Source organism: Delphinapterus leucas, unplaced genomic scaffold (genome assembly GCF_059928025.1).
Source record: "Delphinapterus leucas isolate spDelLeu-1000000601 "Yukka" unplaced genomic scaffold, BTC_Dleu_Yukka2 spDelLeu_asBTCV2_sq25, whole genome shotgun sequence".
Classification (NCBI taxonomy): Eukaryota; Metazoa; Chordata; class Mammalia; order Artiodactyla; family Monodontidae; genus Delphinapterus; species Delphinapterus leucas.
Genome location: NW_028322234.1, coordinates 14,933,501 through 14,946,254, shown reverse-complemented (window position 1 = coordinate 14,946,254; position 12,754 = coordinate 14,933,501). Strand labels below are relative to the sequence as shown.

The window sequence follows — 12,754 nt, the reverse complement described above, 5'->3', positions numbered from 1 at the left end:
CTTTTCCCTTTCTGGGGGGGAGGGGCATACAATTCACATACAATTCACCATTTTAAAGTGTACAGTTCAATGGCATTTAGTACTTTCGCAATGTTGTGCAAAAGCCACCACTGTTGAGTACCAGAACATTTTCATCCCCCCCGAAAAGAAACCCCGTCCTCATTCACAGTCACTCCCCCTCCCCCTCCCCCAGCCCCTGGCAACCACTCACCCACTCTCCATTTGTGTGGATTTGCCTGTTCTGGATGTTTCATATAAATGGAATCACACAACATGTGGCCTTTTTCCTCTGGGTTCTCTCACTGAGCATCACGTTTCTGAGGTTCATCCATGTCGTAGCGTGTATTAGGAGGTCATTCCTTCTTATGGCTGAGTAACACTCCATTGTATGGACTGACCACTTCTGTGTATCCATTCATCATCTGGTGGACATTGAGGTCGTTTCCCCCTTTGGGCCATGGTCAATAGTGCCTCTGTGAACATCTGTGTACAAGTTTTTGTGTGGATACATGTTTTCAATTCTCTTGGGTAGATACCTAGGAGTGGAATTGCTGGGTCAGATGGAAACTCTATATTTAACTTACAAAGGAACCATCAGGGCTCCTTGTAACGTAAGTCAGTCTACTCTCTGTCCTTCCTCTTCTCTCCATCAATTTGTTTACTAGCATCCCAACAGCTAACTCCCCATCCTCCTCCCAGCCCTGCACCCACAATCCTACTTTGTCTCTATGAATGTGTCTCCTCTAGGGACCTCAAATGAGTGGGATCATACAGTATTGGGATCATACTTCACTGAGCATAATGTCCTCAAGGTTCATCCATGTTGTAACGTGTGTCAGAATTTCCTTCCTTTTTGGGACGTCCCTGATGACGCAGTGGTTAAGAATCTGCCTGCCAATGCAGGGGACACGGGTTTGATCCCTGGTCCGGGAAGATCCCACATGCCGTGGAACAACTAAGCCCATGTGCCACAACTACTGAGCCTGCGCTCTAGAGCCCACCAGCCACAACTACTGAAGCCCGCGCACCACAACTACGGAAGCCCACATGCCACAACTACTGAAGCCCGCACACCACAACTACTGAAGCCCACGAGCCACAACTACTGAAGCCCGTGCGCCACAGCTACTGAAGCCCATGTGCCACAACTACTGAGCCTGCGCTCTAGAGCTCATGCTCCGCAACAAGAGAAACCACTGCAATGAGAAGCCCACGCACCGCAACGAAGAGTAGCCCCTGCTCGCCACAACTAAAGAAAGCCCACGCACAGCAACCAATGCAGCCAAAAATAAATAAATTTACATATAAAAAAGAATTTCCTTCCTTTTTAATGCTGAATAGTATTCTATTGTATGAATGGACCACATTTTCTTATCCATTTATCTGTCAATGGACACTCGGCTGCTCCCATGTTTCAGCTATTGTGAATAATGCCAGTTTGAACATGTGTATACAGATGTCTCCTTGAGTCCCTGCTGTTAGTTTTTGGTGGGTGTGTACCCAGTGGAATTGGCTGGATCATATTTTCCATTTTGTGAGGAACCTCCACACTGTTTTCCACACTGCCTGAACCATTTTACATTCCCACCACCAGTGCACAAGGGTTCCAATTTTTTTACATCATCACTGAAGCTTGTTTTCTGTTTCTGTCATAGTAGCCATCCTAATGGGTGTGGGACAGTATCTCACTGTGGTTTTGCTTTGCATTTCCCTAATGATTAGTGATGTTGAGCATCTTTTCATGTGCTTGTTGGCCACGTGTGTATTTTCTTTGGAGCTGAAGCTTCTCCTTTTAAAACAGAATCAGAGAATGCCTTGCTAAGAGAAGGGCGCCCTTCCTGCAATTTTGGCAGAGTCCTAAAAGAGTTTCTGCCAAACCAGTGGGGTTTTTTTTTTAATATATTTTCCCCCCGCCCTGCATGGCTTGTGGGCTCTTTCTTTTTTTAAGTTTTATCTTTTCTCTCTCTCTTTCTTTAAAAATTTTATTTATTTATTTATTATTTTTGGCTGCATTGGGTCTTCGTTTCTGTGCACAGGCTCTCTCTAGTCACGGCGAGTGGGGGCTACTCTTCGTTGCGGTGCGTGGGCTTCTCATTGCGGTGGCTTCTCCTGTTGCGGAGCACGGGCTCTAGAGCGCAGGTTCGGTAGTTGTGGCGCACAGGCTTAGTTGCTCTGCGGCAGGTGGGATCTTCCTGGACTAGGGATCGAACCCGTGTCCCCTGCATTGTCAGGCAGATTCCTAACCACTGCACCACCAAGGAAGACCCCAAACCAGTGGTTCTTAACAAGGGACAATTCTGCCCCTCACCCGCCAGATAACACTTGGCAATGTCTGAAGACATTTTTGGTTGTCAAGACTAGAGGAGAGGTACTTCCCTGGAGGTCCAGTGGGTAAGACACCAAGCTCCCAATGCAGGGGGCCCAGGTTCAATCCCTGGTCGGGGAACTAGAGCCCACATGCATGCCACAACTAAAAGAGTTCAAATGCTGCAACTAAGAGTTTGCATGCCACAGCTAAGATCCCTCATGCCGCAACTAAGATCTGGCACAGCCTAAATAAGTAAATTCTATTTGGGAAAAAAAAGACTCCATGCTTTCACTGCAGGGGCCACATGTTCCATCCCTGGTCAGGAACTAAGATCCTACATGCCATAAATTTAAAAAAAATTTTTTAATTAAAAAAAAAAAAGGATGCTTTGTGATCTAAAGCTTAAGAAAACTTTTTTAAAAAAAAGACTGGAGTAGAGTTCCACTGGTTAAATAAATCATTATATAACTAATTTAATAAGTTAAATAAGTAAGTAGAAGCAGGGATGCTGCAAAGCATCCTACAGTGCCCAGGAGCCCCTTCAACTGAGAACAATCTGGCCCCAGATGTCAGTGTAGAGGATGAGAAGCCCTGCTCTAACCTTCTCTCTGAACATTCAGGGAACTCAGAGAGCATTTCAATTCCCTTTTCCTTTCAGGTGTAGAACACCCTGTTTCACATATTTCTGGTGACAACTGTTGTTACAGTGGAAATTCCTTTTGCATGGTGAGTACCATGTGTTGTATCTCATTTTTTACTCTGCTGTAAGCTAATTATGAATGGAAATAAAGACAGTGTAGGGACTTCCCTGGCGGTCCAGCGGTTAGGACTCCATGCTTCCACTGCAGGGGTCACGGGTTTGATCCCTGGTCAGGGAACTAAGATACCGCATGCCATGCAGCGAAGCAGAAAAAAAAAAAGTGTAAGCCTTGAGGGCTGGGACAGTGATGGACTCAGGACTCAGGCCATGTTATCTCCCAGGGTTCAGAAGAGGACTGAGAGCCAGTGGGAGGGCTCTGGAGCTCCTTGGATCATCTGGCTGACACACTGTGAATATATCCATCTATCTTCTTTTTTTAAAACCTGTTATTTTGAAATCATTATAGATGTACAGGAAGTTGAAAAAATAATACAGAGTCCCATGTATCCCTCATCCAGTTTCCCCCAGTGGTTACATCTTACATAACTATAGTGATACAAACAGGAAATTGACATGGATACAACTGCCTAAAGTCAAGAGAACTGCTCTTGCCATCAAAACACTGAACTGGGGCTTCCCTGGTGGCGCAGTGGTTGAGAGTCCGCCTGCCGATGCAGGGGACACGGGTTCGTGCCCCGGTCCGGGAGGATCCCACATGCCACGGAGCGGCTGGGCCCGTGAGCCATGGCCGCTGAGCCTGCGTGTCCGGAGCCTGTGCTCCGCAACGGGAGAGGCCACAACAGTGAGAGGCCCGCGTACCGCAAAAAAAAAAAAAAAAGAAAGAAAGAAAACACTGAACTGTTTCGTGGCCCCAAAACTCTCCATACCTCTGTGCCCTGCCCTAACCCCTGGGAACCACTAACGTGTTCTCCATCTCTCTAATTTTATCATCTCAAGAATGTTGTATAAATGGGATCATTCAATATGAAACCTTTGGGGACTAGCTTTTCTCAGCAAATTCTCAGGAGACTCATCTGATTTGTCACGTATATGTCTAGTCTGTTCTTTTCCACAGTGGTGGGTGTACCAGAATTGGGTTGTTTCCACTTTTTGGCTGGTGCAAATAAAGCCACTATAAATGTTCATGTACAGGTGTTTGTGTGGACATAAGTTTTCATTTCTCTGGGATAAATGCCCAGGCATGTTATCACTGGCATCTGTCCTCCCTGCTTTTTAAAGTGAGATGTAACTGATATACCACACTGTGTAAAGTTAAGGTATACAATGTGTTGATTTGCTACATTTACATGTTGCGGTATGATTACCATCCTGTCATGTCACAAAATTATCATTGCTTTTCTGTTGTGGAAACAAGATCTAGTTTCTTAGGAACTTTGAAGTTTCTAATACGGTATTGTTGTCTGTGATCACTATGCTGTGCATTAGACCTCCAAAACTGATTTATCTGTTTAAAGAACATCTCCCCAGCTGCCGCCCCCGCACCTTCTATCTCCTTTTAAAGAGACTGTTTTATTTGTGTGTTCTTCCAGGATATAAGTAACTCAGTTTTTGCTTATTTGCATGGAGATCAGATATCTCAGGCCAATATCTATTTCTCAAATACTCGGGGATACAGATTTCAGAAATATTCCCAGGAAAGACAGGTATGTTCAATTTGGTAAGAAAATGAACAAACAAACAGAAAAATGTGTCCTGTGGGATAGGAGTAATTAGCTGTCCGTGGCGAGCAAGGACTTTTCTCTCTCGAAGAGTCCAGCCGGATGGGAGGGTAGGGAAGAATTTCAGGTCAGAGCAGCTGGCTAGGGAGATTAGGAAGTTAGGAAAGGAGACAGCACGGTTCATGGAAAAAGCTGGTGCCATAGTAAAGGCTGCACATGGATTACAACATCAGGTACCACCAGCATCCCCATTTTACAGATGAGAGAACTGGACTGGGTTGAACATGTGTCCCCCTAAAATTCATGTCCACCCTGAAACCTCAGAATGTCACCTTCCTTGGAAATAAGATTTTTGTAGATGTAATTAGTTAAGATGAGGTTTTCCTGGATTAGGGCTTAGTAAACTTAATTGCTACCGAAAGACCATACCTCCAAATACCATCATTTTGGGGGTGCTATGGTCTGAATGTTTGTGTCCCCCCCCCGAAATTCATATGTTGAAATCCTAATGCCTGATGTGATGTATTAGGAGATGGGGGCCTTTGGGAGGTGCTTAGGTCATGAGGGTGGAGCCCTTATGAATGAGATTAGTGCCCTTATAAAGGAGGGCACTGTTGTTATAAGCCTCCCAGTCTATGGTATTTTGTTATAGCAGCCCTAACAGACGAAGACATGGGGTTAGGGTTTCAACCTATGAATTGGGGGAGGACACTGTATATAATAGAAATACTCCCCACCCCGACACACACACACACAACCAAATAACAGAGGCTTAAATAAGATGGTGGTCTTTCTCTCTTACCTGAAAGGTGTCTGGAGGGAGCCAGCTGGGTTGCCATGGCAATCTGTCCCACTGTCCCTAGGTTGGGGTCCTTGGCCTCATGCTCCAACTTGCCTGCTCGTGGGCACTTTGCTGACCAGCCAAAGTTCAGGAATGAGGAACCTAGGCAGGAGTGAGGGACCTAGGCAGGCACCTCACAGTGTGGGTCACACCACTTCCCCTATCAGCCCAGGCAAAGCCGACTTCATTCAAAGTTCTGCCCTACGTGCTACATTTTTACAGAGGGAAAACAGATCACAATACTGTTAAAAAGAAAAAGACTTTCCTTCCTTTTAGCTTACTGGATAATCTAGAGTTAAATTTAGAATTAAGCACATGTTTATAACTTACTTATATTTTGTTTGTTTCGTAGGCAGAACTAGTCGGTTCCTTGGGCGGGATCTTCTACTTCTACTCCCTCTCACAGGTTGGGCTGCTTCTCGTTGACCAACGGAAGGTAAGTACCTTTTGGACTGGGAAGAACCACTTCAGTGACCCTTACCCCAAGCCAGGTTTTTGTCAAAACTCACACACTTAGATTTTCATATCTGAAATCCATCTAGCTTTTCATTCACCTGTCCATCCATGTATCCATCCACCCACTCATTGACCCACCTCCTCATCCATCCACATATCCATCCATCAATCTATCCATTCTTCCATTTATCTATTTATCCAACCACCCACCCATCCTTCCATCTACCTACCTACTCATCCATCATCCATCCATCCATCCATTAACCTACTTATTCATTAATCCATCCATCCATCCATCCACCAACCCACCTACCCACCCATCTACTCATCCATCCACCCATCCATCCGTCTATTCATCCTTCCATTTATCTATTTATCCATCCACCTATCTACCCATCTACTCATCCGTCCATCAACCTACTTATCCATCCATCCACCCATCCATTAACCTGCTTATCCCTCCATCCATCCATCCATCCACACATCCATCCACCCACCCATCCACACATCCATCCATTCATCCATCTACTCAACCATCCATCCACCCAGCTACCTATTCATCCATATACCCTTCCACCCACACACACACCCACCATCTCTCTCTCCCCCCATTCATTAGCTCATTCAGGCATGCACTCAGCAATATTTAAGTAGGGTCTAGGAGGTCCTGGGCACTAAGGGATAAAATACAAGGTGTGGTGCCTGTGTCATTGGTGGCACCCAAGACCATTTTAAATGCCTCATGTCAACCCTTTTGTTAACAATTATTTTCACGTGGATTCAGAAAATCGGGACATGAAAACTGTGACTTCACAGGTATCATTTAGGATAAGACTAAGTTAAGAAGAGGAATCAGTCCATGCAAAGTGCATCTGAAGAAAAAATATTAAGTCAGGCAAAGATTAAAGTACAGTCAGTACCCCCGTGTTGCAAAATTTGTAAGCAAGGTGTGCCACTCCGAAGTTTGGGGGAGACCCACAATCAGGAAGCTCCCAGAGGCTGGGCTGCTACCTGGTGGCTGAAAGCCCCACCCTCTAATCACACGGTGGGCCCAGACCCCCATCCAGAGTCCCCTCATGAGCACGCACTGCCAGGGCGCCTGTTGAATGAGACACTCCCAGACTCTGGAAATCCCAAGAATGTAGAGGTGGCTGAGGAGTCCGGCTCTGGTTACAACCTGTGCATGGTTTCCCAGATCTGACCACAGGCAGTCACAAGGCTTTACCTGGAGGGCATGGCGGCGGAGGTTGGGGGAGCTGCCCTCCGCACTCCACACCTGGGGCACGATGCATGGGCAGGCTCTGAAGGCGTTGTGGTCAAGGACTCCTGCCTCCGGTCAGGCAGGCTCTGCGCATCTCTGCATTCCCAGCCCAGGCTTGGTCTTCAGACCTCTGACTCCTGAGGGAGGGAGGAGGGGGAAGCCTGGAGCCACTTCCCGGCTCTCTGACTCAGTATTTTTCCGTTCCTGGCCCTTCCACCTCCCGAGGCCGAGGCCCTGGGTGGTTTTTTGTTTTGCTTGTTTGTTTGTTTTTGTTTTTTGGCCACACCATGCGGCATTCGAGATCTTAGTTCCCCAACCAGATCAGGGATCGAACCGTGCACCCTGCTGTAGAAGCAGGGATTCCTAACCACTGGACCGTCAGGGAAGTCCCTGCAGGCGCCTTTTGATTGGGGCTCCCCACACAGGGAAATGAACCCCACCCCTGCGCTGAGCCAGGAGACCCTCCGCGGTTCCGTTGCGGAGGGACGGACAGGGGCCCTTGGCGTTTTCTCTGGCCTGGGCTCTTACGCCACCGCAGTGAGCAATTAAAAGCGGAATGCACTCTAGTGTTTGGCTCGTTGTCTTAATTGGCTACTCTGACCCCTGGCAGCTCAGCTGAGGTGCCTCTCAGGCTCCAGGGACCGGCAGGCAGCCAATCCATCGCTGAGCAGGCGTGCGCTGGGGGCTGCGGACTCACATTCACGGTCCCTTAGCGCATAGTGAGGATGGGTGGGTCTGGCCCCTGCGGCCGCAGTGGGGGCGGGGCGAGTCAAGGTCAGCAGCCCGTGCACAGTTCACCCTCGCCCTGACCGCTCAGCTTCTCTCCTCGCCCCAAGAGGCACATAGAAAGCCACCCAGGGAACTCCCTGGCGGTCCAGTGGTTAGGACTCGGCACTTTCACTGCAGGGGCCACGTGTTCGATCCGTGGTCGGGGAACTAGGATCCTGCAAACCAAGTACACCTGCTGCGAACTCGGAGGCACTCGTCAAGCCATCCTGCGGAAAATCTCTCCCTCCGCCACATCTCTCCCTCCGCCACGGTGCATCTTCTGGAAAACGGATGCCGGTATCTTGGTGGGACTCACTTATGAACCAGTGTCAGTGCTGGGTTTTTTTAATATATAAATTTATTTTATTTATTTATTTTTGGCTACGTTGGGTCTTCGTTGCTGCACGCAGGTTTTCTCTAGCTGAGGAGAGCGGAGCTACTCTTCGTTGTGGTGTGCGGGCTTCTCATTGCAGTGGCTTCTCTTGTTGCAGAGCACGGGCTCTAGGCGCGCAGGCTTCAGTAGTTGTGGCTCGCGGGCTCTAGAGCGCAGGCTCAGTAGTTGTGGTGCATGGGCTTAGTTGCTCCGCAGCATGTGGGATCCTTCCCGGACCAGGGCTCGAACCCGTGTCCCCTGCATTGGCAGGCAGATTCTTAACTGCTGAGCCACCAGGGAAGCCCCAGTGTTGGTGTTCTTTTGTTTTGTTTTTTCTAATTTTATTTACTTATTTTTGGCTGCATTGGGTCTTCGTTCCTTCAGGTGGGCTTTCTCTAGTAGCAGCGAGCGGGGGCTACTCTTCGTTGAGGTGCGTGGGCTTCTCATTGCAGTGGCTTCTCTTGTTGCAGAGCACAGGCTCTAGGCGCATGGGCTTCAGTAGTTGTGGCATGGGGGCTCAGTAGTTGTGGTACACGGGCTTAGTTGCTCCGCAGCATGTGGGATCTTCCTGGACCAGGGCTTGAACCCGCGTCCACTGCATTGGCAGGCGGGTTCCTAACCACTACACCACCAGGGAGGCCCCAGTGTTGGGTTTTTTAATTCCATCCTTGTGTAGTGCTGTCAGAGGTCTTCCGTAAAGAACAGATGATAGAAAAGAATCTGAAAAGGAATTTATGTATAACTGAATCACTTTGCTATACACCAGAAACTATTGCAACATTGTAAATCAACTATACTTTAATTTAAAAAAAAAAAAAGAGCAGATGAGAGAGAACTTTGAGAACCACGGAGAGTAATTTAGACTTTACTTAAGAGCCAGCTCTTAGAGGGTCACAAGACACAAAAGGCTGTTAGGAAAAGAATCGGTGGGGAGGGGGGTCGGGTGCAGAATTCCCTGGCGGTCCAGTGGTTAGGACTCTGCGCTTTCACTGCCAGGGCCGGGTTTGATCCCTGATCGTGGAATTAAGATCCCGTAAGCCACAGGGCATGGCTAAAAAAAAAAAAAAAAAAAAAAAAACAGAAAAGAATCTGGGGACCAGCCCTGGGAAATCAGCTTGAATAATAATCCAGGTACAAGGGCACCAACGTGGGCGTGGCAGAGCAGGAGAGAGAGGGCTCTCAGCACCGCGGGGGTGTCCTTTGTCATGAGGGCCCATCCCGGGTGCTGTGGGGTGTAGAGCAGCCACCCTGCCCCCACTTATTCGATACCAGGAGCCCCGCAAGTCATGACATCCACAGATGAGCCCAGACTCTGTCCAGTGTCCCCTGGGGGCAGAATCACCCCAAGCTGAGAAGCACCGGACTAGGTAATAAGGTCTGAAGAAAGTTCCAGTGACAAAGCACATGAACTCACACATGTGAGTCCACAGTCCATCTATTGCGGTCATTTCTTTTCTTGCTCAAGGTTCAATATTCTTCTCTCAGGCCATGTTCAGCTACTCAGACCACCCTCTGAACCGCAGTTTCGGGCTGCCCTTTGACTACAACGGGACCCTTGACATCCTTATTGCCCCGGGCCAGAAAGGCATCCTGATCTTCTGGTTTGAGAAGAGCCTGCTGGTTTCCCGAAATGCAGGTGAGCGAGGCCCAGGCTCAGGGTGGGCAAGCACAAGTGGTCATTTTTTCTCTCCCTGACCTGAGTGGATGACGACAAGCCCATTGTCACTTTGCCATCCTCACTTCGACCCCCCAACCCCCATTTCCCTCCTCCTGGGATATTTAGACCCTGTAGGCAGGTTCTGAAAGTCACTGGACACCTAGGGCAGAGGGGCCAAGTCCAGGAACTGCAGATCTTGTTTTGAGGCCTAGACACATGAGCTCCAGCCTACCAGCCCAAGTAAGGAGAAGCGCAAAAGGCAGCCCCCCCAGGAGGTCAGGGACCTCTGGGCACAACAGTGGCTGCCAGAGCACCCACAATTGCAGCACGCCCCCTAGTACCAGTCAGCCACCTGAACACAGCTGTTTCCTTCCAATGCAAGAAAAGGGCTTAGGGCTGGCCTGGCCATGGGGGGTGGGTGGGGGGCATTTCAGGAAGAAAGTTCTGATTACATGTTACCTGTATAATAAAAGGCATCCTGCAGTTCACCTGGTATCCAGTCCATTCCTCAGAGCTCTCACATCAAGAAGATTGGGGGGGCGGGTTGCATTTTCTTAAACCTAATGTATTCTATGTGATGTTTTACAGCATTGCATCTCACGGCTGCATTTTCCTTGATTCTTTATTATCTGAGTCATAAACCGAGGGGCCAGGTGGGCAGCGGGGGATCCCGTGCCTAATACGTGCTCATGTCTCGCGATTTTCTCTGTCATCTCCTAGGCCAGCTGGTCAACCCTGTCCAGGTGCGAGAAGGACCACACATCTTGTATTCTTCCATCTCTGAAGCCAACATCACCATCCACAGCGTTGCTGCCAGTGCGTGCCCGACCTGAGGGTAGCTTTCTAGAAGTGCTTTAGACCTGACTTATTCACCTCTGACCCCCTAGATCCAGCCTGGCCAAAACAGAAACAAAATACGGTTATTACACATTCTGGAACTCAGAGCAGAAACTTTTGTGTCCTTTCACAGTGAAATGGAATGTCAGTTGGATATCGTTTGCTGGGGCTGCTCTAACAAAGCACCCCAACCCCAAACTGGGCGAATTAGAACAACAGACATTTATTTTCTCCCAGTTCTGGAGGCCAGAAGTCTGAGGTCAAGGTGTTGGCAGGGCCAGTTCCCTCGGAGGCCTCTCCCGTCGGCTTGCAGACGGCCGTCTTCCCCTTGTGCCCTCCCATCATCTTCCCTCTGTGTATGCCTGTGTCCAAATTTCCCCTTTTTACAAGGACGCCAGTCCTATTGGATTAGGGCCGACCCGAATGACCTCACCCTAACCGTATCACCTGTGTAAAGACCCTGGCTCCAAATCAGACCACATCCTGGGGAGGTCCTGGGGGTTAGGGCTTCAACATATCTTGTTTGGAGGGGACACAATTCAGCCCATGACAGATGGCACCCCCAGGAGTTCTTTGCCAGTGAATTGTCATCCTGCTGCTGTCCTGCTGCTGGTTCAGTCAGGTAAAATGAAACCCACCAGTGTAATTTTTCTCCTCACATGCTCCTCACTATTTGAGGCAAATAGTGCAACAAACTGTGGAGTCATGTGACCTTTCTTTTTTTTTTTTTTTTGGCCACGCAGCGTGGCATGTGGAATCTTCCCTGTCCAGGGATCGAACCCGTACCCCCTGCAGTGGGAGCACGGAGTCTTAACCACTGGACCACCAGCGAAGTCCCCGTGTAATTTTTAAAAAATATTTATTTTTTTATTTGGTTGCACCAGGTCTTAGTTGTGGCAGGCAGGCTCCTTAGTTGTGGCTCACAGGCTCCTTAGTTGTGGCATGCGAACTCTCAGTTGCAGCATGCATGTGGGATCTAGTTCCCTGACCAGGGATCGAACCCGGGCCCCCTGCATTGGAAGCGCAGGGTCTTATCCACTGTGACACCAGGGAAGTCCCACCCGTGTAACTTTGAAGATCCCATATTTCCCTGTTTGCCCATCACTGAGTTACCTCCTACTGTCTATGTCCGTTTATCTGTTAAACGTTAATTTATCACGATAGAAAGTAATGATATAAAAGTAATTTATAATTATGCCAGTGATGCACGGTCCTTTAAAAGTTTTTTTTTTTTTTAACATTACAACTATAATTAAAGTCCTTTTGACCAGCCTTTTGAATCCAGGCCCCTCTTTGGCTTCCTAAAGGTCATCACTGTTAGGAATCTGGAAAGTATCTTTTTAGCCAGTTGAAAGCCTCACAACCTATATTAAATATGGACCTGCTGAAAATGTACAGCGCCATCTGTGTAGCTTGTTGTGGTTGCTTTTTTTTTTCCCTTTTTCCCCCATTTTTTCTTTTCATTTATTGAAATAGAGTTGATATACACTATTATATTGGTTTCAGGTGTACTACATAGTGATTTGACATTTGCCTATGTTATGAAGTGATGAGTCGCAAGGATGTGATATACAGCATAAGGAATATGGTTAATATTATTGTAATAACTTGGTAGGGGGATAGATGTTGTGGTTGCTTTTTATGTAAATGGTATCGTATTATTGTGTGAGTCATTCTACTCTTTGCCTTTTCCATTACCCGTCATCTCTTTTTTATTGTGGTACCAACACTTAACATGAGATCTACCCTCTGAACACATTTTTAAGTGCACAGTACGGTTTTAAGTATATGCACAATGTTGTCCAGCCAATCTCTAGAATGTATTCATCGTGTGTAACTGAAACTGCCCCATTAAACACGAACTCCCCAGCCCCCTCCCCCAGCCCCCACCATCCTACTTCCTATCTCTATGGATGTGACTCCTCTAGGGACCT

General features: G+C 48.0%; 1 protein-coding gene across 1 annotated transcript in view; it reads left to right on the top strand.

Annotated features, from left to right (window-relative positions):
• The window catches only part of CATSPERD (catsper channel auxiliary subunit delta), a 41,466-nt gene that overhangs the window by 7,543 nt on the left and 21,169 nt on the right, over positions 1–12,754 (top strand). Inside the window, exons 6-10 of the mRNA XM_089905606.1 lie at positions 2,973–3,034; positions 4,499–4,612; positions 5,821–5,904; positions 9,812–9,962; positions 10,704–10,799. Of these exons, the coding sequence (XP_089761732.1) occupies positions 2,973–3,034; positions 4,499–4,612; positions 5,821–5,904; positions 9,812–9,962; positions 10,704–10,799 (507 nt within the window). The remainder of the gene's footprint in view (positions 1–2,972; positions 3,035–4,498; positions 4,613–5,820; positions 5,905–9,811; positions 9,963–10,703; positions 10,800–12,754) is intronic.